The sequence below is a fragment of the Anabrus simplex genome, chromosome 1, assembly GCF_040414725.1.
Source record: "Anabrus simplex isolate iqAnaSimp1 chromosome 1, ASM4041472v1, whole genome shotgun sequence".
Taxonomy (NCBI): domain Eukaryota; kingdom Metazoa; phylum Arthropoda; class Insecta; order Orthoptera; family Tettigoniidae; genus Anabrus; species Anabrus simplex.
The window spans coordinates 1,519,519,141-1,519,545,599 of record NC_090265.1 but is presented as its reverse complement, the minus strand read 5'-3'; the positions used below and the strand labels follow the sequence as shown (position 1 = coordinate 1,519,545,599).

The window sequence follows — 26,459 nt, the reverse complement described above, 5'->3', positions numbered from 1 at the left end:
GTAACTATTGTCTGTGATGTTAATAGAGTTGTGATTGAAGAATAAATTACGATTAGTGTTTTTTGTTGTGTAGGCTATTTTCATTTCGTGCTTCATTAATGAATTGGTTATCGGATAAATGCTATGGTTAGTGAACGTGAATTTAGCGTATTTTGGTTTGACGGGTTTCAATGGAGTTAAATTGGTAGCTAGTTTCAGTTTGGTTTTATTGATGATTTTATCAATCATACTCGTGTTAAATCCATTGAATTTAGCTATTTCCTTAATGAATAGTAATTCTTTCTTTAAATTAATAGAGGACATAGGGATCTTTGATGCTCTATATATTAAACTGTGATAAGTGGCTTTTTTATGCGAGTTGGGATGTAAAGAATCATTTTTTATGGTTGTTGGAGAAAAGGTGGGTTTTCTGTATATTTGGAAGTCGAATTTGTTCAATGCTCGTGTGATTTTGATATCTAAGAAGTTCAAAGAGTTATTGAACTCATCTTCTTTAGTGAATTTAATATTATTATCTAAGTTGTTGAGAAATGATAGTATGTTATTGCTGTTGTTGATTTGTTTATCAATGATAGCTATGGTATCATCAACATAGCGATGCCAAAGACAGAGTCCGTTGATGTTATTAATAATCTTACTATGTTCGAGATTATCTAAGTATATATCGGCTAGTATTCCAGATAACGGGTCTCCCATCGCTAGACCTTCTTGTTTGTAAATTTTCTTATTGAAGGTAAAATAGTTGTTGTCTAAAACGAAATTAAGTAATTTTAAGCATTCATCAATTTCGATTTTACTCAATGTGCTACGTTTCAACAGATTGTTTTTTATGATGTTAATAGTATTGTTGATAGGGATATTAGTATACATGTTGGTGATGTCATAAGAACATAAAACGTGGTTTGGTTGTAGACTGAACTTATTTAGGGAATTACAAAGTTCAATCGAGTTCTTTATGGGGTTGGAGTTGTGAAATTTGAAGTGTTTTTTCAGGAATTTGTGTAGTAATTGAGAGGTTTTATAGGTAGGACTATTGATACTATTAATTATAGGCCAAATGGGGACATCCTTTTTATGAATTTTGGGCAGTGATCTGACTGTAGGTAATTTTGGGTTCATTACAGTTAATTTCTGATAATCTTGATCATTTAAAATGAAGTTAGAATTTTTAAGAAGGTTCTTTAAGTTACGCTGTATTTTGTTTGTTGAATCTTTGTTAATTAAGGTATAGGTATTGTCTGAAAAAAAAGTTTCAGTTTTATTGATGTAATCTTGTTTGTTCATTATTACTATGGAGTTGCCCTTATCTGCTTTTGTAATTACTACGTTGTTGTTATTGATTTTGGATTTCAGGTTTAGAATTTGTTTCGAGATGATGTAGTTATTATTAGATGTTCTCATTAATCAAAGTTGGGAGTTTCTTTTTTACTTCATATCGTACGTCATTCTGTTTATCAATTGGGATTTGTTTATCGATATTAGTTTCGGTTTCACCGATGGTAGTGATGATGTCTTCTGCCTTTTTATGATTAGGCCAATTATGTTTGATGCCTTCATCTAATAGATTTAATTCTTGGTTAGAGAAGGTTGCATTAGATAGGTTGATTGTAGTGGGAATGTTAGTCAAATGGGAAGGGAACACTTTGTTGTTTGTATTTTGGTCACGAGTTTTACATTTGTTTTCTTGAAGACAAAGTAATTTATGGTTTAGGGTTTTCTGTTTCTTGTATTACATGTAAGTGGTATGTTCCGAGCTGTCAGCGGAGAGATGGCGTGGAATGACATTAGTTGACGAATAAGTTTGAATGGCGTTTATCAAAGTAGGAAAGATCACAATGAAGATAAAGTTGGAATTCAAGAGGACAAACTGGGGCAAATATTCGTTTATAGGAAAGGGAGTTAGGGATTGGAATAACTTACCAAGGGAGATGTTCAATAAATTTCCAATTTCGTTGAAATCATTTCGGTTAAGGCTAGGAAAGCAACAGATAGGGAATCTGCCACCTGGGCGACTGCCCTAAATGCAGGTCAGTATTGATTGATTGATAGATTGATTGATTGATAGATAGGATTACTGCTGCATACCGAGTATTTTTAAAAATTCACTTTACGTTGCACCGACACACATAGATCTTATGGCGACGATGGGATAGAAAAGAGCTAGGAGTGTACAGGATGAGGCATTGGCCTTCATTAAGGTACATACCAGCATTTGCCCGGTGTGAACATGGGAAACCACGGAATTCCATCTTCAGGGCTGCTGACAGTGGGGTTCGAATCCACTATCTCCCGGATGCAAGCTCACAGCTGCGCACCCCTAACCACACGGCCAACTCGCCCGGGCGTACCGTGTGTAACAGCCTGCCTGAATATTGGCGGGAAGTAGCTGGAGAGGTAGATAACTTCTTTAGTGTGCAATTCCTCTGATTCATACATTTTCTGATACTACTGGTACGTAACATACTGGTTCATCCTGGTCATTCCAGCTCTGTAACTCTGGACTGTTACATCGGCACCGTGGTACTGTTCGTTAAAAGTGAGAAAAGGTGAGGTTTTCCATTTGATCGAGTATTTTATATGATAACATTGCTTTTAATCGCTACATTCCTACTGACGTTTTTGTAATGATCTATGTTGACTTCAGTTAAGAAAACCACAAATTCAGTCTTTCTGAGAATCCCGTAGCGAAGCACGGGTACATCAGCTAGTATGATATAAACATACAAAATTAGAGTACAAAAACTTAAACATAGAATCTACCAACGGACATCCTTATATGCCAACATCAACGTGATGTGACATCCAATCTAGTAAGTCCAAGCTCAAGCCATATTCGAATACTTTCTAGATTTTACTGTACATACTTTTATGTAGAAACATTCATAACTAAGCATGTGTTTACTTCTTTTATAATGTTAAACATGGCTACACAGCCTTCATAAACATAACCCTACTGTTCAACAGACAAATATGTCACTAAAAGCTGATTATTATACTTCATTTTCATTACTTTCTCCTTTTTTAACTAAAGGTGTACACCTTATAAAAACAATCTTTTATCGCACTGACTGTCAGCTTATATATGTATATACTTTTTAATTATACTCATGTTTATATTCAATACTATCAATGTAATATTACTGTAGGAGTCACGATTAATGTAATATATCTTTGTATAGTTGTCCTGGCTGATGATGACATCAAACATTGTCGAAACCGGTACCAAATGTAAATAAACGTGATGTTTTAAATGTAAACCTTCACGTAATATATTGTATTGAAAAGGTGGATATTAACTTTCCCATTTCTGTTTTATGCACTAAAATAATGTGAGAGTTTTTTTCTGTTTTACATTTGTATGGGGTTTGCGCGCAGCACGATCACGATCAGCCGATGTGGTTTCAGCCTGGGATTCTAAATAGCTGCATTGTTGCCTCTTCATGAGTCATTGTTTCTTCTGATGGTGAATTCGAAAATGAAACCGGCGCTCCATCACTCTCGTCATTACCTGCCGAAAAACAAGAGGTAATAATTTCTTTATCTGTCCTTCATACTTGTTACTGAGGGCATGTTCTGGAGATCGTGGATTCTTTCTGGCTGATGTGATGTGTGTGGTGGTTTTTTTTTTTTTTTTTTGGCCCTGAGGCAATTTACCTGCATTATTTACAGTTGTGATTCTGGATGGTTTAAGGAGAGCACTTGATTGCACTGTGCGCATGATTAATCTTTGATTTATTTCTCTTGTGTTCCCCACTTATCGCCCCCTTTCATTTCTGCAACCTTGGTTCGTTCCCTGGTTGTGTTATTGTTACACTTTTCCTTATCTGATACTGCCTATTTTCTCATTTCTGCGCTTTTGTTATTTTCATAAGACTTACAGGGGTCATATCTACGGAGTGCATCCAAATAATCATTTAAATTAAATCTTTTTCTAATTTAATAATTATCAATTTACTCATTTTTGTTAAAATATTTTTATTGGTTCATTTCCATAATTGGACAAATGGAAGGCACACTGGATTCCTATTGGTTCTCCTTTCTCTTATTATTGTGTTCATTTCCGTGCCTCATGTAATTACGGATTTTACCTTTAATATTGGACACTTTTGATGACCCTGTCTTCTTCTTCTTCTTCTTCCTTTGAACGTGCTTACATTGGACCACGCTTTTCCTTGCACAGTCAGAGAGCCTCTCAATATGTTCATAGAGCTCGGAGTTATGTTGCCTTTGGAATTCCCCATCTTCCTTCACCGGGCCTAGGATCTCCCTGAGGATTCTCCTCTCTCAGAGTACCAATTTCTCTATCAGACCTCTTCGGTTCACGGAAAGACACACCATGGCATACAAGGTTTCTGGTCATATGACTGATGTGTAGTGTTTAAGTTTCAGGTTGCATGACAGGCATTTCTTGTTGTAGGTGTTCTTAGTCAGTCGATAGGCCAGTCGCAACTTGGACTCCCATGGATAATGATGCTCTTTCTGATAAGTTAGGTTCAATCCATTTGCCGAGGTATTTAAATTTCTCAGTTCTCTTGATGTTTCCCTCCTCTAGTAACATCTCTCTGTTGGCTTCTTTGATGTTGGTGAAAAATTCTGTTTTCTCCAGCAACAGTTGAAGACCCACTTTGGCAGCCTGTTTCCTGAGGCAATTTACCTGCATTATTGCCATTTCAAGAGAATCAGCAATCAGTGCCATGTCGTCTGCAAAGGCCAGGCAATCTACAACCAGTCCATCGTTCTTACGGCCCAAGTAGACACCACTCTGAACACCCAAGTTGATCAGTTCCTTGCACCATTCTCTCGCAACCTCTTCAAGGACACAGTTGAAAAGAAGTGGGGAAAGTCCATCCCCTTGTCTCACTCCAGTTTTTATCTCAAAACTTTGAGATTTCGCCTCTAAATTTAACCTTGGAATGGGTGTTGGTCAAGGTTTCTCTATCAATGGAGTCGTAGGCCTTCCTAAAATCAACAAAGGTGACAACCACCTTGCGGTTTCTCATCTGGAGTATGCAAGTAGTTTTAAGGATGAGGATCTGTTCAGCACAGGCTTGGGATTTCCTGAAGCCTCCCTGACATTCTCCCAATTTATTATCCAGCTGATTTTCTGCCCTTGTTATTAATGCCTTGGAGAGAATCTTGTATGTTACTGGGACGAGTGAAAATCCACGGTAGTTGTTTACATCAGTAAAATCTCCCTTTTTGTGAAGCGGATGAATGAGAGCCGATTTCCAATCAGGTGGTAATTTCTCTGTTTCCTAGATGTCCTCGATGATCTCAGTGAGCTTACACACAGCATTGCTTCCAGCATATTTCCACAATTCAGCAATGACAGAATCCTCTCCAGCGGCCTTATTATTCCTAGGAAGTTGAATGATTTGGCCAATTTCTGCCAGTGAAGGAGGCAGCGAGTCCAGGTTTGATGTGGATTGTTTGTAGTCGAAGTCTTCGCTGGGTGGATCACAGCTAAGTAGGTTTTTAAAGTACTGGCCTAAAAGGTGGCAGTTATCCTTGTTGTTAAAAGCCAGTTTACCTTGCAAGTTTCTGAAGTGGCGGCCTGGCAAAGTGTATTTTCTGAGTGTCTGCTTGAAGGTTCTCTAGAAATCTCTGGAGTTATTCTTAGCAAAGCTCTCCTCAATTTGAGTTGGTTTTGTGTGAAGGTCCATTTGGTTCCTCGAATTATCTTGGCTGAAAGGTCTCTTTGTTCCAAAAAGTTCTCCCAATTTTCCTTGGTCTTTTTAGAATTCCACTTTAGCCAGGCTGATTGTCTTTGGGTTATTGCATTGTCACAGTCTTCAGTCCACCACAGATGCTTCCTTCTTCTAGTGAGGGGTTCCAGCTGTTGAGATCTGTATTGTACAGTTTCCAACTTACTTTTTGACTGTTTTTAAGTCACTCTACGTCAAATCTTACCATCTTGGAGGTCCTGTGTAATCTAGGGTTTCTAGGCTGGAGTCTCATTGTTATTCCACCAATACAGTGGCAGTTCAGGAATACAATTTAATCCTGTGTCAGAAGGGCTATCAAAATTAGTTATAAATGTTCACTTGTGTTTCATAAAAAATGGGTATGCCAATGTCATCGCTTACATCATCACGAACAATCTGACTTGGAGAGGTATCACTTAAGAGTTTCGTACCCATAAATGGCTGACCCACATGCTTCAGAGTCACTGCCTGTGTCAGAAGACGAGTCACTATCTTGGAGGTTGTACATAGGATCATCATCACATACTGGAGAGAAAACACTGTCAATCTCATAACAGTTCCAAATAATGAGCAATTTGTCCGGAATACAGTGCCGTCCAAAACCTCTCTCTTTTCCATTCAACCGGTGCGTCAGAATGTGAAGGCTTTATGCCTTTAAAAAGAAAAAAAAAGTAAATTAGCTTGTAAATATTATGTATTGAAGATAAAAAACATGTCAATAACTACTCCAATAAATAAAAATCTGAAAACTTATATTTGCTTACCTTACAGCAATCTAGAATGGAATAGGTTACCCGAGATATAAAAAAGGGGGGTACTCCTCTTATTAAACAACAATCTGCCATCTGAAGGCAGCAAAATTGTAGGCTTCATTCACCATAACTGCGCGAAATGATTGTGGCGAAAAAATTAGGTTAGACAACAATCCGAACACAGGGTGACCCAAAGCGATATGAATGAACGATGCAAAAAAATTTAAAGAAATCTTTTTTCACCAGTGGGTCGATCGAAACTAGCAGTATACCTCAATCCTTTACTTCAATACGAGTACTATGTTGCTATTAGTTATCGGAAATTTGTAACTAGGACGTAGTTAGTTACTTCGCAATTTTGAGAAGTTTGCACCAACAAATGAGAGTAACATGCTTCTGGACACATGGTGTCCCAAATCGTGATGAACGTTGTAAGTAACCAAGAATTCATTATTTGAGGCAATCTCTTCTCAATTAACCCCTATGGCTTAAGCATAGATTATGGGTCCCTTCCTCTTCTTTTGGCTAAGTGTCCACTGCTTCCCATTTTTGTTTGCTGAGACTTAAGGTAAGTACTAGGTGGTTTGGTGGTGTTAATTTGTTCCTTGTTTTTGGTTGTATTTCTGCCCTTTGTTTGTATGTTTCTTCTGTTAATTGTTTTGTGCTTCCCTCCTTGTATTCCACATCACTGTGAGTGACAATGATTCCACTGGTTACGAGTATTAACTTATATCCTGTAAGGGATGGGTTCAGTCAGTGTGTGCTTAATGTTGTTTATCTCAACTTCCATTGTCTCCTTCGTCTGATGTGTCTGTGAATTTTCTGGAAGGCACAACTAGAACACACTTATTCTCATCACACCATAAAGATGATAGAACTTCATCACCAGGTATATACAAGCAGGCTTGCCTTGAGTTGTCATAGTAGAGTTGAGTTGTCTTGTTGAGTGTTAGTAACCAGTTCAGTGCATAGAGGGTCGCGTCACTTGACTGGAGTCAAGCCGTATCTACAGTAGCGATGGCTGTGATAGCCAACAGACGTGCATTTCAACCTGACTGCATGGAGCTGTTGTGTTAATTGACTGGTGGGTGTAAAGGCAAGAGAAAGTTGAAACCTATCAGTCAAGATTATGGAAGATCACACATTGCAGGTCAAGACTGTCACCTGAACATCCGCTGTGAGGACAAGAGACTTTTGTAAATAGCCAATAATTCGTGAAGTGTGGTTATTCATTTTGTGTGTGCACTAATTGGGTCATCCTTGATTAAATTCAATAATCAGTGTTTTATTCATAAAAATATGCATTATCTCAGGCAAGCCCATTGTGAAGGGAAAGCCATGTCATGAACCTCAACTCACCTGCGAACAGGAATTGCAAGACCCTGATCGACTAGTTTCTGATTCACAGTAGACCAATGCTCAGTTGTAGGTTCCAATGGACCTCCGGGTATAACATCTTTAACCCAAAGCTCTATGGGCAGTGAAAAGTTCTCAATTTCTCCCTAGAAGAAAAAGATCGTACAAGCTATACCAAGACTGAAAAATGAATATTGAATATTCACGACCACATTGTATTCTAAAACTTTCAACACATTAGGTCATGTTCAGTATGTATAGTACATACCAAATAGATAATATGATAGAGTTTGAGGGATGTTCCACCATTCAACACAATGTAAAATATATTAATTTATAAGAAGACCGGTTTCGACTCCTTTGGAGTCATCATCAGTTCTTGTTGAAAATCAAATCAAGGGGAATCTGATAACAATCATCATAATAAAAAATTATATACCTAAAGGCGATTGCCTGGAAACACATCAATGGGTTGCAAAACATTACCTTGAAATGTAACGTACACATGGTAAGCAGTACTTGGAACTTAAAAAGTTCTTAGTTCTGGCTTAAACTGTCTTGTGTTCATGGAACACAAAACACTGGAAACATATGCAATGGTTGAAAATATACACAAATACAACATAAACGCTTATAATGATATGAAACACATGGTGCTTTAAGAGTGTTCTTGGACTTGATAGTCTTGTTTCTATCTGAATAAACTGGATGAAATATATATACATTGAGATAATAGTTCTAGCTATGTAACACACAACAGTTTAAGCCAGAACTATGTCTTTACACATTTTATTTCAATCCATTCACTGCATGCCATACTGCGATCTGTTCTTCATGTAGAGGAATTCTGTGTATGTGATGGGGGTTTTGTATATTCTAATATCTGTTATTCTGCGTCGAAACATACCCGTGTAAATGGAACCGTGGTTCGTCAGAGAAAAATATTAAACGTGGATCAATGATTTCATCACGATCATTTCCCAACATCCAATTACAAAAATGTACCCACTTACCATGATCACGTGGATGCAGTTTGTGTACTACAGATACCTTGTATGGTTTTAGTTTTAACATTTTTGGAGTCCGCCATCTGAGCTCTTCGAAACCCCAGCATCTTGTCCAAGTCGTCTTAGGGATTTTGTAGGCGTATTCACTCTTTTTATTACCTCCAGATCTTGTTCTATGGAGGTATACGTATGTCCGGACTCTTCCATGTGGTTACTTATAACAGAGAATTTTCAGTGTTTACTGACATTTATGTGTTCCATGCGTCTAGCTGTGAAGTATCACCTGGTTTGCCCAACGTACGAGGCTTCACAGCTAGCACAATTAAGCCTGTAAAAACTTTAATCTGAATCTGTATAACTACTGTTTTTTGGGTTAACACTGCTGTGATTAAAAAAAATGTATTCGCATTTGTATTATGGGGGGAGTAAGCTACTTGGACTTTCATTTTTTCTAAATATGTTTGTTATTTGTAAAATTGTGGGATTATTATATTAAAAAACAGCAAAGCCGGATTTTTTTATTTCTTTCCGGTAGCATGGAGTGCTGCATAAAAACAGTCTATGGACAGTAAAATAACCACAAAAAGAAAATCAGCAGCTATATGCATAATTCATATATCCAGATTCCTTAGGTAGTACATTGAGTCAAATGTCACATTGGCATTGTTGCCAGGTTTATCATAGTAAGCCCTCAGGAAGAGAGTAAAGAAAGGGTGCTTCATGAATACAATGAAGAACCTATTCCTGGACGAGTTCTGCAATAATAAACATGATCTGAACAACAACATAGAAAATAGGAATCCTTTGATTCAATACCTCTCGTATTAAACCTACTTGGTGTCAATAACAAGATAGCTTACAGAAGGAAGAATTTCCCCCACTTAAATGGAACATTCTACTTCACCTCCTTCAGTTGTTGTTCCCCCTCCCTCTGCCATGCATGCAGACCTTGCTGGCACACACAGATACAACACTAGCAGGAAAGCAACTTTGAGCGCAGGAGGTGGCCTGGTGTGTGTCATCCGTGAGAGGTGTCAGGTGGCGAGTAAACTCAAGGTCTTATTAAACATGACAGCCTGATCACTTTCATAATTAAATATTTGCATAGTTGTACACTGTTGTTTCATTTATTTACCAAGAAACTTTTAAGATCTGTTTGCCTTGGGAATAATTTCCAAGTGGTATTTTATGCATAATGCACCTTTAACATCAAGAGATGTCGAATAGTGACAGTGAAGAAAAAACCAAAGGCGCTTTAGATATTTAGACTTTATTTTTAATATGAATGGTTAATTGTGTTTTACTTATGTAATCTGTGTTTTTGTGCATATTTTAACTGTAAATCAAGATCACGGCTGAAGATGTTTTACTATGAAAAACGGAACCTGTACCAACTTTTAACATAAATGAATGTTTTTTTAATTTTAAAGAATCGTAAGATTTTAGAATGGTGGAAAGGTAGAACTTCTCTAACTTACAAGATGGAATTTGTTATAGATAATCATTCCACCACAGACCAAGATGAAATGCGTTACTTGTAAAAGACTTTTTATAGACCGTGGCCATGTATTGAAGTGAAACATCGACAATAGCTAGTTCAGAAACAAGAATAGAAGCTTTTGAAATGTGGGTGGTGTTACAGAAGAATGCTAAAGTTCAGACTGTTAGATCGAATCATGATTCAGATTGAATGGATACTGAATTGATTTGGTAAAATTTGACCTGAAGAAGAGAGAGAATAATAGGACACCCAGGACTTGTTTATTTAGTTTATGAGGCAGGTGTAGGCAGAAAGAATAGACCAAAGCTGGAATACAAAAGGCAGATTAGAGTAGATGTAGGATGTAGTAGTTACTTAGATATGAAAAGGTTAGCTCAAGATAGGATAGCATGGAATGCTGCATCAAGACATTCTAAGGACAGTTATAAAAAGCATCAAGAGAAAAGCAGCAACTATGTGCATAATTCATATATCCAAGTTCCTTAGGTAGTACATTGAGTATAGTGTCATATTGATATAGTTGCCAGGTTTACCAGAGTAAGCCTTCAGAAAACACTTTTGTACAATGTGTTAGATAAACTGTCTCTTATCACCACAGTCACATTACTCTGGAGAAGGCAATATGCTCCACTTATGGAGCAAATCAGTGTATATACCATGGCTGGTCCAAATTCTATTCAGCCATGCCCTCAGCCTTGTGTAGATTGAAACCAGGATCCATCATCACTATGGAAACATGAGCTGGGGAGACAGTTCTTGGTTCAATGGATAAAGAATTTTAGGACCTATCTTTTATCAGGGCACAGTTAATGCACAAAGAGAGAGGGATAATATCAAACTATTTTTTGACAAACTGGCTGACACTGGCAGTCGAAATGGATATTTTCAGCAAGATTCTGACACCGAGCATACAGCTAATGACATATTAAACTTAATTGAGGAAACTTTTTTTGAAGACAGTGTACTAGTACGGACGTATGGCCATCACGGTCCCCAGATTTAACTGTTTGTGACTTTTATTTATGGGGGAGCTTAAAAATTAAGTTTATGCAAGAAACCCTCACACTGAGATTTATAACCATTAGGTTTTTCAATCTGTTGAAACTAAGTAATGAATAAATAAAATTTAGAAACTACCTGAAAAAGAAAACATATGATAGAATTATACCTGAAAACAAAAAAAACAAAAACTTCACAAAAAATGCTGGCATGTTTCGTTCTTGAAAGGAAATCATCAGATTCTATCAAAACACACTTGAAAATACTTAGAAATGTGTGAAGATTCATGTTGAAATTCTGTCTGTATCCTTTTATACCTGAAATTTGGAACTTATCTTAATGAAGAGCTCCAACACTTCCTCCCTCCTTACTAGTCTAGCACAGAATACAGGGTGGTGTAATACCGTGAGTCCAGCTGGCTAGTTTGTCAATTAATTTTCAGTTACGTCATGCTCTGGTGAGGTCAACGACACCTTTCGGTTTATTACTATTTTTATTATTACTGCTCCCATAACTATTACTATTATTATTCTTATTATTATTATTATGTAAATTATGTAAGGGATTTTTAATGAGCTTTCAATGGGTTGAATAGTTTACTGGCAATTTTCTGTTCACGTCAATCCCTTTTCTGAAACTGTAATTTTAGTTTTATTATTATTATAATCTTAAATGTAGTTCCTCCCCTCCCCCCCCCCCCAAATGTAAATTTTGATACCTCCTTAGTGCCTATGTATTTCTGTCTATCTTTGATGTGTAAATTTTTTAGATCCGCTTCATATCCTTGAACTGATGTGAATTGACATACACGTGCAGAGATGGCAATCTTCAGAGGTGATGATCATTACTGTGATTCTCAGAAGAGACTGTATAGGGAACGCGAGATCACGGGCAAATAATAACACACAATTTCAAAGAACACAAACATTTTCTATTCCTACAAGTTAACAAAAGAATTACAAACACATAAACAAGTTACTTCTCTTGCAGCATCTTCACAGCTGCTGCTTTTGCTTCATAGAAATCCTTCTCAGAAAACCAAGGTGCTAAAAAATAAAGACATAACTTTGACCCTTCATCAAGGGAAAGTCAATTAGAATGTACTGGTCCTCAGTTCTCTTCACTCAGATGTGCAATTAGGGACAGAAAGAAAGAAGCCAAACGTGGTAACATGCTACGATGGCACAAGTATGGAATTGACGTTGTGAACCAAGTGTCCAGAAAGTATACTAAGAAACCAACTGCACATAAGCGGCCGTTACACACATTCAGTACCATCCTATACTTAGCAAGAATAAACACTTGCATGCTGTATAAGCATGTTACAAATATCAGGATATCATGCCGAAAGTTTCTGCTACAACTTGCTGAGAAACTTAACAAGGTAAACATGCATTAAAAAAATGGACACAAACTGCAGGTGATAATGAACCCCAACCTGACCATAAACACAGGAAATTATATGTTAATTTAAGAAGAACATGAAGGATGTGCACATGTGTGATGCAAGCAGAAAGATTGTCTGTAAGAAATGCACTGGAACAAAGAAAATGATTGTTACCCATGCACAATGTTCGTGAACAGTGAACTTTGAGGGCGATATCCTTCATTCACACACACATATTGAACTTAACCACGTGCTATTCACATAATTGTGTATTAACATGATTGAATAGGCATGGTATAGACTCAGAGAACTAATAAGAAAATCAAGAGCGATTTTTAACTGATTATACCTACATTGATATATCTGCATTTATTGAGTACTCGTATGTCTGAATTTACAATGTACCGGTAATTATATAGTTTAAAATATAGTATAATGATCAAGAAGAGCATTGGAACTAATTTTCAATACTAAAAACAGAAAACCTACCCCATTTCTGTTTTAATGTAATTAATAACCAAATTTAAAAGTATATCTCAAGCTTGGGTCATTTTGACCCCTCCATAATTCAAGGTGGTGGGAGACCATCGTTTTTGTGTTAAATATACCATCGTTTTTGTGTTAAATAAACATATTACATTCATAGCTGAAGAAGCTAAAATAGACCAAAACATGTACTATTAAGTATAACTTGTTGGTACTGAAAGGTGGAAAATGACAAATCCATTTTCTTATGAAGTTATACGGCATGATTTGACTGCTGGATACGGCTTTACTGCTTGAATAGGCATGGTACAGACTCTTGTAAAGAGTACTCAATAAAGACATGTCTTTATGTCGCCAACGTCAGGCGAGGAGCTAATGATTGTCAATGAAATACGATAAGCAGGTGGAAGGAATCTGCTGTCAGGAATTGTCCTGGGATTTGCCAGGAAGTGAAATTATAAACAATAGGAACCTATTCTCAGGACAGTTGACGGAGAGATTCGAACCCACTCATCTTCTGAATGCAGAGAGAGATTGTCCACAACTATAGTCCATCAACCTGTTCCCCATTAAGGATGAAAAATCAGTAATATCTGAAGCCAACTCTTTTCAGTTTTGAGTAAAACATATGGTAACAGTGTTATACTTGGAAAAGTTTAATTAAAGTAGAAGACTGTGAAGAAGATTGCAATCATAAATGTCTTGACTCTTAATGGCAAGACAGAAGAACTAATAGGATACATGGAAAAGAAGGACACTGCATTGTTGGGATTGAGTGCAAACAAGTTGAAAGAGAAGGGACAAAGGAGATTGCTGATTAGGATGATGATGATTATGATGATGATGCTTGTTGATTAAAGGGGCCTAACATCTAGATCATCGGCCCCTAATGCTACGAAATGAGATGAAATGTAATGACAAGTTGAAAGTCAAAAATCTTCCACTGACCACAATGCAAAACGTGAGGACGAAAAATCAATGGATGGATATGAAGTTAAAACAATCAGTGGATCTAACCCAAAAGGCCCCAGATTCCCAGAAACTAATGTTAAATAATAGTATTACTGACCAAGGAACCGAGTCTAAAGCGCAATACTGAACCGATGATGCTTGTAATCGAAACTGGTCCAAAATCCAGGTCATTGGCCCCTCAAAATGGTACTTATCACTAGGAAAATTTAACCATGCTATTTGTCATGTTGCGGTACTAATCAAAAGTAGCATAGACTCGCGGTATTCCACACATTATGGTACTACTCACAGGTAATGAAATTCGCACATGCAACGTAGACCTTTTGTGTTTCGCACACTGCGGCACTATTTACACGCAGTGCAAACCTATACAGGCACCGCAAACCTATGGCGTTCCTCACATAAGTGGACTAACACAGGGACCTGCACTATCCCGCGGTGTTCTTCACATGGTGGGTACTAAGCATAGGCAAGGCAGAACCGTGGTATCGCTAACCCCATGGTGTTAAGCATATAGGGGTACGAATCACAGGCACTGTAAAAGCTGCGAACGTACTCTATTGCTACTAATCACAAACCTATTGGGTACCTCATATAGTGGTACTACGTGCAAGTAAAAGCGACCCACGGCGTTCCCTGCGTGGTGGTACTAATCACAAGGATACCATGGGTGAATTCTTCATCTGCATCCCCCACCCACACAGGGTCAAAAGAGATTGAGGAAGGGGTTTCAGTTGTTTCGGAGTGGAGGTGCAAAACTGCTATAATGGAGTAGGTTTTATCCAAGTATATGCACCTTAGACAGGTGCCGGAATTTAGTCCCACAGGAGTTCTTTTACGTGTCAGTAAATCAAACGACACGAGGCTGACGTATTTGAGAACCTTCAAATATCACCAGACTGAGCCAGGATCGAACCTGCCAAGTTGGGATCAGGAGGCCAGTGCCTCAACCGTCTGAGCCACTCAGCCCGGCTGGTAATATCGAAGATAGTCTAGAGGAGTCCTTGGAGGAACTGGAGAGGTGCATTGAAGATAAAGAAGTGGTGATAATGGAAGACATGAATGCCCACACAGTAACAGCCAGGGAAGGTAAAGAAGAAATAATTGGTCCTTTCAGTTATGGAAATAAAAATGCACAAGGAGAACAATTATTAAATTTTAGTGAGAGGAATGGATTAATAGTAGGCAATACATAGCTCAGAAAAATAACTAGATATGGATGGGGACAAAAGAGTACAAAAACAGTGATTGATCTTATTTTAGCTGAGAGAGAGAGAGAGAGAAATGCAAAGAATTGGAAGATGTGACAGTTATCCCTAGAGAAGATTTTGAAGGAGACCATAAAATTGTAGTAGCTAAATTAAGACTTGGTAAAATGGTGAAATTAAAAGAGACAAAAAGAAAAGAAAAAAAGATACAGAACACAAGAAAACTTCCCAGAAGAACTGAAGAAAACAAATTCCTAAAGGAGAGGCTGACAATGTTGAAGAGGAATGGGCCAAGTTCAAACCAGGAATAGTAAAATGTGCAGAAGACACACAATTATGGTAGAAAATCAGAGAAGGAAAAGGAGACACCCTGGTAGAATAACAAAGTAAGGGGATGCAGTGAAAGAAAAACAAAAAACCTGGAGGAGATGGCTACGAGGCATAAATGCAGAAAGTATGCGTAACGATCATGAAGCAAAGAAAGCATGTTAGAAGATTAAACAGGAAGAGAAACAGAAGTGCTGGGAAAACTTCACCAAAACCTTGTGAGAGGATGTGAAGGAAGGAAGAAGTGTTTTATGGATTGGTTAAAAGCAAAGCAAACAGGAGAGAAGAGACAAAATTTGTAAGGACAGATACAGGACAAATTTTGACGTGAAGAGAGGATATTCTCCAGCAGTGGGAGGAGTATTTTGCTAAATTAATATCAAATTCAGAGCACTGGAGGAAGTGGAGGAACACTGAGAAGAAATGGTAAAAGAAAACCAAACAGAAGATATAACTATGTTGGAAATAGAAGGCACTATAAAGAAAATGAAAAGTGGCAAAACATCAGGTGTTGATGAAGTGGCTACAGAAATGCATTTATTTACCTGAAAGTACACAAGTTTTACACCCAATTAAGTACCTTCTTAACATTCATTATCGATCTATATCTATGAAGTTAAAATTTAACAAAACCAAGTTTAAAAAAAAAATATATTATCATATATGATATAATTTAAAACTTAAAAGAAATTAAAAATGCACTAAGAAATCACATGGTACAAAACAAAAGAAAATACAAAAAACAAACTTAGAACACAAATGAGTACACTGGGAAATATGACCAGAGAGAATTATAAAATATTTACAAATTGTAGCGGCAGGTTTCTAGTTTCTTACTGAATTCATTATCTGATTCAGTGAATATATAGACATCTTCTGTTAGAGTATAATAAAGCGTTGCCATATTTACGAAAGGTGAATTTGATTGATGCAATGTTTTAGACCTTTGAACATTAAATAAATGGCTCCGATGTGATCTTGTCTGCAGAACATGGAATTAAATGCGGTTTAAAAGATCCAAAGAATCAAATCATCCTATTACAATTTTTCCTCAGTATTTCTATAGAAATCAAGGACCGTCTGGTTTTCAATGAAGGAAATTGAAATATATTCCTCAATAACTGGGTTGATGTGTCGAAACGGCAAAAAGTACTAAAAGGTTTGAAATAAAGGTGATGTAGGAAATTATTTTGTACAATTTCAATAGCAATTACTTGTTGCTTTGTATACGGGCTCCAAATTACTGCAGAATATTCCAGTTATCTCCTTACTAAGGTAAGATAATTTATTCAATACAGAGAGCTGGGTAAAAGATCTCTAATTTCTTAACAAAAACCCTAGCATTCGGTTAGCATTATTAGTATTTCTAAAGTTTCAAATAATCAGCAAAAAGTAAACAGAGTGGCAAATATTGTCTGGTAAATCATTAATTAGAATTTAAAACAAGAGGTCCAAGATTAGAACCTTGCAGTACCCCAGGAGGACTGATAAAATTATCTGACAATTTATTGTTAATAGGAACAAACTGCTGTTGATTGACCACATTAACTGGACCAACTATTTACAAAAACCAAATTTATACATTTTCGCAATTAAAATTATATGGTCGGATTTATCAAACGCTTTTTCGAAATCCATATAAACAACATCAGTCCTTCCGTTGGTATTAATGGTATCATGCAAATTATGTGTATAGCCTAAAAGATTGGTGATAACTGATCTGTTGGGTACAAATCCATGCTGAGATTCAGATAACACAATCTTAATATGGTTATAAATCTTATTGAGCAACATACGTTCATCTACAGCTATAGCATTGATAATGCACACTGGATGATAATTCAATTTCAGTACAAAACTGCTTGTCTACCATTTCTCAGGAAAGGATGAAATACCAATGAAAAGATTTACTCCTTGGAAACAACTTGGCGAACAAAATGGAATTCGATGGGGAACTATCAATATTAATGGGGCTTATGGAAGAAAGAAGGTAGAACTGGCTAAGTCAGCAAAGAGGATGCATTTGGATGTGCCAGGAGTAAGTGATATTTGGGTAAGGGGAGATAATGAGGAAGAGAGAGGAGATTATAAAGTGTACTTGACGGGTGTTAGAAAGGGAAGGGCAGAGTCTGGGGTAGAGCTCTTTATCAGGGATACCATTGCATGCAACATAATTTCTGTTAGGCACGTAAATGAGCGAATGATGTGGGAAGATTTGTCAGTGGGAGGAATTAGGACAAGAATTGTGTCCGTGTATTCACCATGTGAGGGTGCAGATGAGGATGAAGTTGACAAGTTTTATGAAGCATTGAGTGACATCATGGTCAGGGTCAACAGCAAGGATAGAATAGTACTAATGGGCAATTTCAATGTGAGAGTTGGGAATAGAACTGAAGGATACGAAAGGGTGATTGGTAAATGTGGGGAAGATATGGAAGCTAATGGGAATGGGAAGCGTTTGCTGGACTTCTGTGCTAGTATGGGTTTAGCTGTTACGAATACATTCTTCAAGCATAAGGCTATTCACCGCTACACATGCGAGGCTAGGGGTACTAGATCCATAATAGACTATATCTTAACAGACTTTGAATTCAGGAAATCTGTTAGGAATGTATGAGTTTTTTGCAGATTTTTCGATGATACAGACCACTATCTGATCTGTAGTGAACTAAGTATCTCTAGGCGTAGGGTAGAGAAAGTGAAATCTGTCTGCAAACGAATAAGGGCAGAAAATCTCCAGGACAAGCAAATTAGACAGAAGTACATGGACATGATTAGTGAGAAGTTTTGAACAGAAGAATGAAAGCAGGTTCAGGATATAGAAAGTGAATGGGTGGCATAGAGGGATGCTGTAGTAGAAACAGCAAGGGAATAACTAGGAACAACTGTGTGTAAAGATGGAAAAAGGCGAACATCTTGGAGGAATGATGAAGTAAGAGCAGATTGTAAACGTAAAAAGAGGGCTTATCAGAAATGGCCCCAAACAAGGGCCGAGGCAGCCAGGGATTTGTATGTAGATGAAAGAAACAGAGGGAAACAAATAGTTGTTGAATCCAAAAAGAAGTCATGCAAAGATTTTGGTAATAACCTGGAAAGGCTAGGTCAAGCAGCAGGGAAACCTTTCTGGACAGTAATAAAGAATCTGAGGAAGGAAGGGAAAAAGGAAATGAACAGTGTTTTGAATAATTCAGGTGAACTCATAACAGATCCCAGGGAAGCACTGGAGAGGTGGAGGGAATATTTTGAACATCTTCTCAATGTAAAAGGAAATCATCATGGTGGTGTTGCAAACAACCAAGCTCATGGGGAGGAGGAAAAGGATGTTGGTGAAATTATGCTTGAGGAAATGGAAAGGATAGTAAATAAACTCCAATGTAATAAGGCAGCAGGAATAGATGAAATTAGACCTGAAATGGTGAAGTACAGTGAGAAGGCAGGGATGAAATGGCTTCATAGAGTAGTAAAATTAGCGTGGAGTGTTGGTAAGGTACCTTCAGATTGGACAAAAGCAATAATTGCACCTATCTATAAGCAAGGGAACAGGAAGGATTGCAACAACTATCAAAGTATCTCATTGATTAGTATACCAGGCAAAGTATTCACTGGCATCTTGGAATGGATGAAAACCAGTATGGTTTCAGACCACAGAGAGGCAGTCACGATCAGATTTTCAGTATGTGCCAGGTAATTGAAAAATGCTACGAGAGGAATAGGCAGTTGTGTTTATGTTTTGTAGATCTAGAGAAAGCATATGACAGGGTACCGAGGGAAAAGATGTTCGCTATACTGGGGGACTATGGAATTAAAGGTAGATTACTAAAATCAATCAAAGGCATTTAAGTTGACAATTGGGCTTCAGTGAGAATTGATGGTAGAATGAGTTCTTTGTTCCAGGTACTTACAGGGATTATACAAGGCTGTAATCTTTCACCTTTGCTGTTTGTAGTTTACATGGATCATCTGCTGAAAGGTATAAAATGGCAGGGAGGGATTCAGTTAGCTGGAAATGTAGTACGGAGTCTGGCTTATGCTGACGACTTAGTCTTAATGGCAGACTGTACCGAAAGCCTGCAGTCTAATATCTTGGAACTTGAAAATACGTGCAATGAGCATGGTATGAAAATTAGCCTCTCAAAGACCAAATTGATATTAGTAGGTAAGAAATTCAACAGAATTGAATGTCAGATTGGTGATACAAAGCTAGAACAGGTCGATAATTTCAAGTATTTAGGTTGTGTGTTGTCCCGGGATGGTAATACAGTAAGCGAGATTGAATCAAGGTGTAGTAAAGCTAATGCAGTGAGCTCGCAGTTGCGATCAGCAGTATTCTGTAAGAAGGAAGTAAGCTCCCAGACGAAACTATCTTCACATCGGTCTGTTTTCAGACCAACTTTGCTTTACAGGAGCGAAAGCTGGGTGGACTGAGGATATCTTATTCATAACTTCGAAGTAACAGACATGAAAGTAGCGAGAATGATTGCTGGTACAAACAGGAGGGAACAATGACAGGAGGGTACTCGGAATGAGGAGATAAAGGCTAATTTAGGAATGAACTCGACGGATGAAGCTGTACGCATAAACCGGCTTCGGTGGTGGGGTCATGTGAGACGAATGGAGGAGGATAGGTTACCTAGGAGAATAATGGACTCTGTTATGGAGGGTAAGAGAAGTAGAGGGAGACCAAGACGACGATGGTTAGACTCTGTTTCTAACAATTTAAAGATAAGAGGTATATAACTAAATGAGGCCACAACACTAGTTGCAAATCGAGGATTGTGGCGACGTTTAGTAAATTCTGAGAGGCTTGCAGACTGAACGCTGAAAGGCATAACAGTCTATAATGATAATGTATGTATGTATGTATGTATGTATGTATGTATGTATGTATGTATGTATGTATGTTAATTGATTCACCAACAAATCGGCACAAGCCCTAATTATATATGGTGGTATGCCATCAGGACCACTCGATCTTTTAGGTTTTAGTTTACCATTAATAGCCTTTTTCACCTCTTAAAGAGATATCTCAATGACATGCAGTATCTCAACAGAGGGAAACTGGGGAATGTCATCCAAAGCCAAATTATCCAACATGTAATTAAAATATGATCTGATGTAAACTGACAAAAAATACGGAGCAAAACCGTGAATAACATCATCGCCCTCGTAGCTCTCACCATTATACTCAAACATAGTTCCCCCTGATCTCGTGAATTGCTTACTTTTAACGTGCCTCCAGAAATGTGTTATATTACATTTTAAAGTAACCACTAGTTCATTGGTGTAATCTCGATACGCAGATTTTATTTTTACTTTCAATTCAGATCTGAGGTGTTTGAACCGATCATCATAGTACCTGGAGAACTTAATCTTTTGGCAAATTTCCTTTTTTTAAATTATAATTATTATTTTTTAACGATATCATGATTAAACCAGACATGAAATTTTTACTTTTAAATGATATGACCCTTAGGTATGCAATTATCAAAGCATCTATATATTGACGAGTAGAAGAAATCCATAGTCTGATCAACGTTCTGATGCGTATACAATGGGTTCCAATCAATATCTGTTAACTCACAGTATAGTTGTAGAAAATCAGCCTTCTTGAAATCATAGTATTCTCAATTTTTTTTTTGGTAATGAAGACCTCTTTACTGGAGGCAATGATAAACTGAGTGGGGGGGGCGATATAAATCTTCAGATGTAAAATTAAATTCCTCACGTTCCACGCCACCTCTATGAAACTGGCCAGTACAAGATCCAACATCCTAGAATTGTAATTAAGAATATTATTGTATGACGTCAAACCTAAATATATCAATTATGCCTTTGCTGACAGGACCTAGTGTTTACACTGCACTAAGTCTTCTGGTATGGGCTAGAGCAATTTTGTTACTTTCATGGATCTGTCTGTCTGTCTTTGTCTTATCCTTGGCTTTGAAAATATGAAAGTGACTGCGGTATGAGCGATGCTAGTAATGCCTTTCCTTACGCAGCCAGTCCCTGCTAGAAATGGTGGGAAACTGTTGCTCATAGGGTCGGTTGGTGCATGCATTTCAGTGGGCTTGGCAGACTGATATGTAATAGCAACTTCTGGCTCGTTGAGGAAAGCAACGGGAAACTACCTCACTCTTCATTTCCCTAGTACGCCTCTTCAGTGATGCCTAGGCCATCTATGACAGCTCATGGTGGAACTGTTGAGGATCCAACCAGTCTTCGGGCTGATGACTAAACATACACATACATGATATCAATTGACCCAATCTTTTACCAGTCACAGTTCCTTCTGTAAAAGAATAACCAGCACCATTTATTTCAAGAAGATTTAAATCACCCACGATAACACAGTCCAAACTTATAAGATTGTCAGTGCTTTCTAAATAACCAAAGTAGTCCTGATACATCGTTAAAAGATGATGGAGTAATGTATACAGCATTTATAAATAACTTCCTATTATTATTATTATTATTATTATTATTTGAGATACAAATAGTAAGTGATTCACAATGCTGTTTAGAGTACAGTAAAACCCTGTTAAGGGCCTGTACTACGACAGCCAGATAAAAGTGCGGTATAAATTTATTTGGCAGTTTGGACATTTATCTGGAAGTTCGGTTGAAACCGCGTACTACGACTTTCGTTTATGTGCAATCTGGGAAAATATTCTCGAGTATAGCTATGCCGAAGTTGGAGAGGCTGTTAACGCTCTTATCTGGGACTTAAATCTTATCGGGGACTCTACTGTAAAGAATCAAGATGGCTACCAATGAAGATGAATTTACATCTGCACGATGCTGTGCGAAATTAAGTTGTTACAATGTAATTTATGTATATATTTATAAAGTATGTCATACTTCCTGTCCAGCTATCACAAAATTCTTAAAAATTTCCCAAGCTAGCAAGTTGTTGCTACTGACTATATCAGTTATACACAAGCAAACAACTGAAAGCTTCATGGGTAGCCGTGGTCGTTAGGGCATCAAAGTTTGCTGTTTAGCAGTTTTTCGTGGGTTCGAGTCCCAATAGTCTAACATTTTTTTACCTTGTAAATGGCAGTCGGTAGGGTACTAGAGGTGATAGTACACATTTCCTAATCATTAAAATGCATGTCAAAAGCGTGGGTTCTATTCCAAATCTATCCGCGACGCACATATGGAGTAAAGGTATATGACGTTGTTCATGGCGATTCGTCCGCCGAATGAGGATGTTAAGGAGGTTATATTTATTTTACTTCATAACAACTTGCTACAAAAGTATTTACGCTAAAGTGAGAAAAATGCTTGCCACTTACTATTCTCACATTGTACTGAAAAGAAAGAAACTAACTACTTATTCAATGAGCAAACAATGAATTGAATTAATAATAAAATTAATGATCCCACGCTGCATCAGTGGCATTACTTACGAATATAAACTTGACTTTCGTCTTAATGCGTAACCTCGTAAATAGTACTAGACAAAAAAGATACATAACCTGAACCTTAACTGTTGCGTCCAGGTTACATTTTCAGTCTTTTTTTTTTTTCCTATAACAGTTTCAGTTTCGTTATACAGTTAATTTTAACATTTCTTCGTATGTGTATATTTCAGTCCTAATTCTGTTTTTTGACCTGGACTTCCACATTATAGCTTAATAAGAGTCTGATATTGGATTCTAGTAATACAATTTCAAAAGGAATAGAGCTAAACAAATATAAACACCAGGGAACACGTATACCACCACGCTAAATTTCACTATATTTTCAGTAACCTTATTTTTTTTTTATTTTTTTTTTTTTGCTATGGGCTTTACGTCGCACCGACACAGATAGGTCTTATGGCGACGATGGGATGGGAAAGGCCTAGGAGTTGGAAGGAAGCGGCCATGGCCTTAATTAAGGTACAGCCCCAGCATTTGCCTGGTGTGAAAATGGGAAACCACGGAAAACCATCTTCAGGGCTGCCGATAGTGGGATTCGAACCTACTATCTCCCGGATGCAAGCTCACAGCCGCGCCCCTCTACGCGCACGGCCAACTCGCCCGGTAGTAACCTTATTACCAACCCAATAAAAATGTTACTGCATCTTCCGCATTACAATACCGTCGTTAAAATCCGTTGGTAGTACGCAAGAAAATATTTAACTTCTAGTTTGCAAAACTGCAGCCTACATATCTGGCTGTTTATCTGACAGTCGTAGTACAGGCCCTAAGACGTTTCTGCAGAGGACAAGGAAAAAGAACGTGTTAAGCGAGAAAACGTACTAATGAATACACATATAAAAACTATCCAACAGGGACATGGAAACACTAGCTACGATTTTTTCTGACCTGACTGCATTTTACGTCGTTTATCTGCGGGTACGATGAAAACTCTTATATACCATGTCTAAAGATGAGAGAAGGTGTAAAAAAAAAAATTTTTTTTTTTTTGAAAAATCACAAAAACAAATATGAAAACCTTTCTGCTGGGGATTATAAAATAACAAAGGTGCACTGATAGGTGTGAAAAACACCAGACAACAAAAATATGAAAACATTTGTATGGGGGCCAATAAAAATATCAAAGTATTATTGCAGATTACATTCTTTCTAGAAACAAAAGTTAGAAGTTTTTTACTTTCGAGCAGTGAGTTATTAAACATTATTTCCACACTCTTTGACAATGAATTGAAGGTCACATTTAACCAAGTGCAACTGTAACTTTGGCTGCCATTTTAAAATCGACAAAACTTTGATTCGATAAACTCAAATGATCGGGTCGAAACTCGAAGGTGCGAGTTTCAACATTCGTGCTACCTCTGCATGCTTAAAGATGCGGGTGGCAGTCCACCTTCTGATAGAGTTTAATTATGTCCTCATTAGTAAGGAATTTCAGGACTTCTTCTGAATCCACAAATAAGCTGTCACAAGGAAATATGCACCACGCTAGTCAACTTCATACGGTTATGTTCCTAATCGAGATGTAGCTTATCAGGCGCTACCCTTCACTGTACCACCCAACACAAAATAAATTCCTGCGGCTAACTGCTCGCTCCCAGAAGGTGCAACTTAGCCTATGAAGTTCAGAAATTCCAGGCCTTTTTGCATTATCAAGCAACTTTAGCGAGGGCTCTTTCTTACCAGAGTGGAAAATCATGTTCCTTTCACAAGGAATGACAAATAACATTTTCAGGGCTAGGAAAAATGTAATCGTTCTAAGCGGTCATAGCAAAAATTTGTGATGCGATAAGTGAGGCATAGATTCAATATGATGAGAATCGGGACTTCAAATTTACAACGTATTAAACGGGAAAATGTGTTAATGAGGAATGCACCAACAAAGTTTAACTGTAATTGGATAATAGTTTCGCCTTGAAACTCTTTTTGATGGCAATCAGGGCTCCCCCTGCCCCACTCCTTACTGGTTACTAAAGGATCTCTGTCATTTCTGAACACTAAATATCTACTGCCAAATAATTCACTATCATACACACTATTTGATAGAGAAGTCCCAGTCAGTACAACAATATTGTATGAAGAGCACAGAGATTTTTGATAAATATGTCAACCTTAGTTTTGTCCTCTTACATTTTGATCATCATCATCATCATCATCATCATCATTTCCCTTTATCCAGCTGTAGCCGGGTAGGGGCAAATATGGTTCCTCTCCACTTTCTTCGGTCTTTCCACCACTCCTCCTCCAACACTGTGTCCCAGTCCATGAAAAATCAAAGTTTAAAGTAAAAACATTACGATGAAAAAATTACAATTCATCCAAATCTTCCTCACAACGAATAGCATGCACTTGACTTCCATCAGTCTTCCTCATCAAAATTTTTCCACTCCTGTTCACCCACAGATACTTTTGCTTAAGTGAATAGAACTCGCCTATTAGGAAGCTAATGACTATATATAGGACTAGGGACGGGAAGACCAAGATGAGTTGTGGACAATTTCTGATTGATCTTACGTTTTTCTAAGATCTGTTCCTTATATCATCTAACAAATTTTACAGTAATGCCACGAGTTAGACAATTATTAACTTTTCCAGCCTGTGACACGCAACAATCATATCGTCTTATAACTACAGCTAGTGCCTTGGAGACACTGATAACCGTCTGACATTTTCATTTGGAACTTCTGGAACACCGTATATTTAGAGTCTGTTAATCCTGATCACACCCGATTTTAAGTTCACTAACTGCTTTTGCAAGCCGATTGTTTTCAGATAGTAAGTTACCAATAATATTTTGCTGTAGATTAATTATTGCATGCTGATTATCCAGAATTTTTTGTGCTCATCCAGCCTTTCATGACACACATCAATCAATTTACCTAACTGTTTTTCTATTTCACTAATTGTTTTCTTCAGTGTAGCCAGATCTTTAGTTAAAGTTAGCAGCAGTTTATAAATGTCCCCAACGGAAGATGCTGACACAAGTGACTGCGCTTCTTCTTGCATGCTCCTACGCTGCTGTGAGTTGCAATGGTCACATCTCCAAGTCTGACCCCGGGATTTCAAAAATTCTACATTTTGATCATTAAGGTTCACACACTTACTGTGAAACTAACTGCTACAGGTGTTACACTCAATTTTACATGCTATGTCCTGCCTAGGTACCGCTTTCCCACACTTGGCACAGGTACTCATCTGTTCTTTAATGTAAAATTAACAGATAGGCAAGCGATGTGAGTAGTGTGCTGTGACCCCGGTACCACACTTTCACCTTGACTCGACATATCGAAGGAACCAAAACAGTACATGGAAGTGTCGCGACCGCTCAAAAGCACATT

At 37.6% G+C, this 26,459-nt stretch overlaps 1 protein-coding gene across 2 annotated transcripts in view; it reads right to left on the bottom strand.

The window, feature by feature from the left end:
- Positions 1 to 26,459, bottom strand: part of qin — an 870,645-nt gene that overhangs the window by 215,036 nt on the left and 629,150 nt on the right. For both annotated transcript variants that reach the window (XM_067138014.2, XM_067138015.2), the window contains one exon: positions 7,817 to 7,959. In XM_067138014.2, coding sequence (XP_066994115.1) covers positions 7,817 to 7,959 — 143 coding nt within the window. The remainder of the gene's footprint in view (positions 1 to 7,816; positions 7,960 to 26,459) is intronic.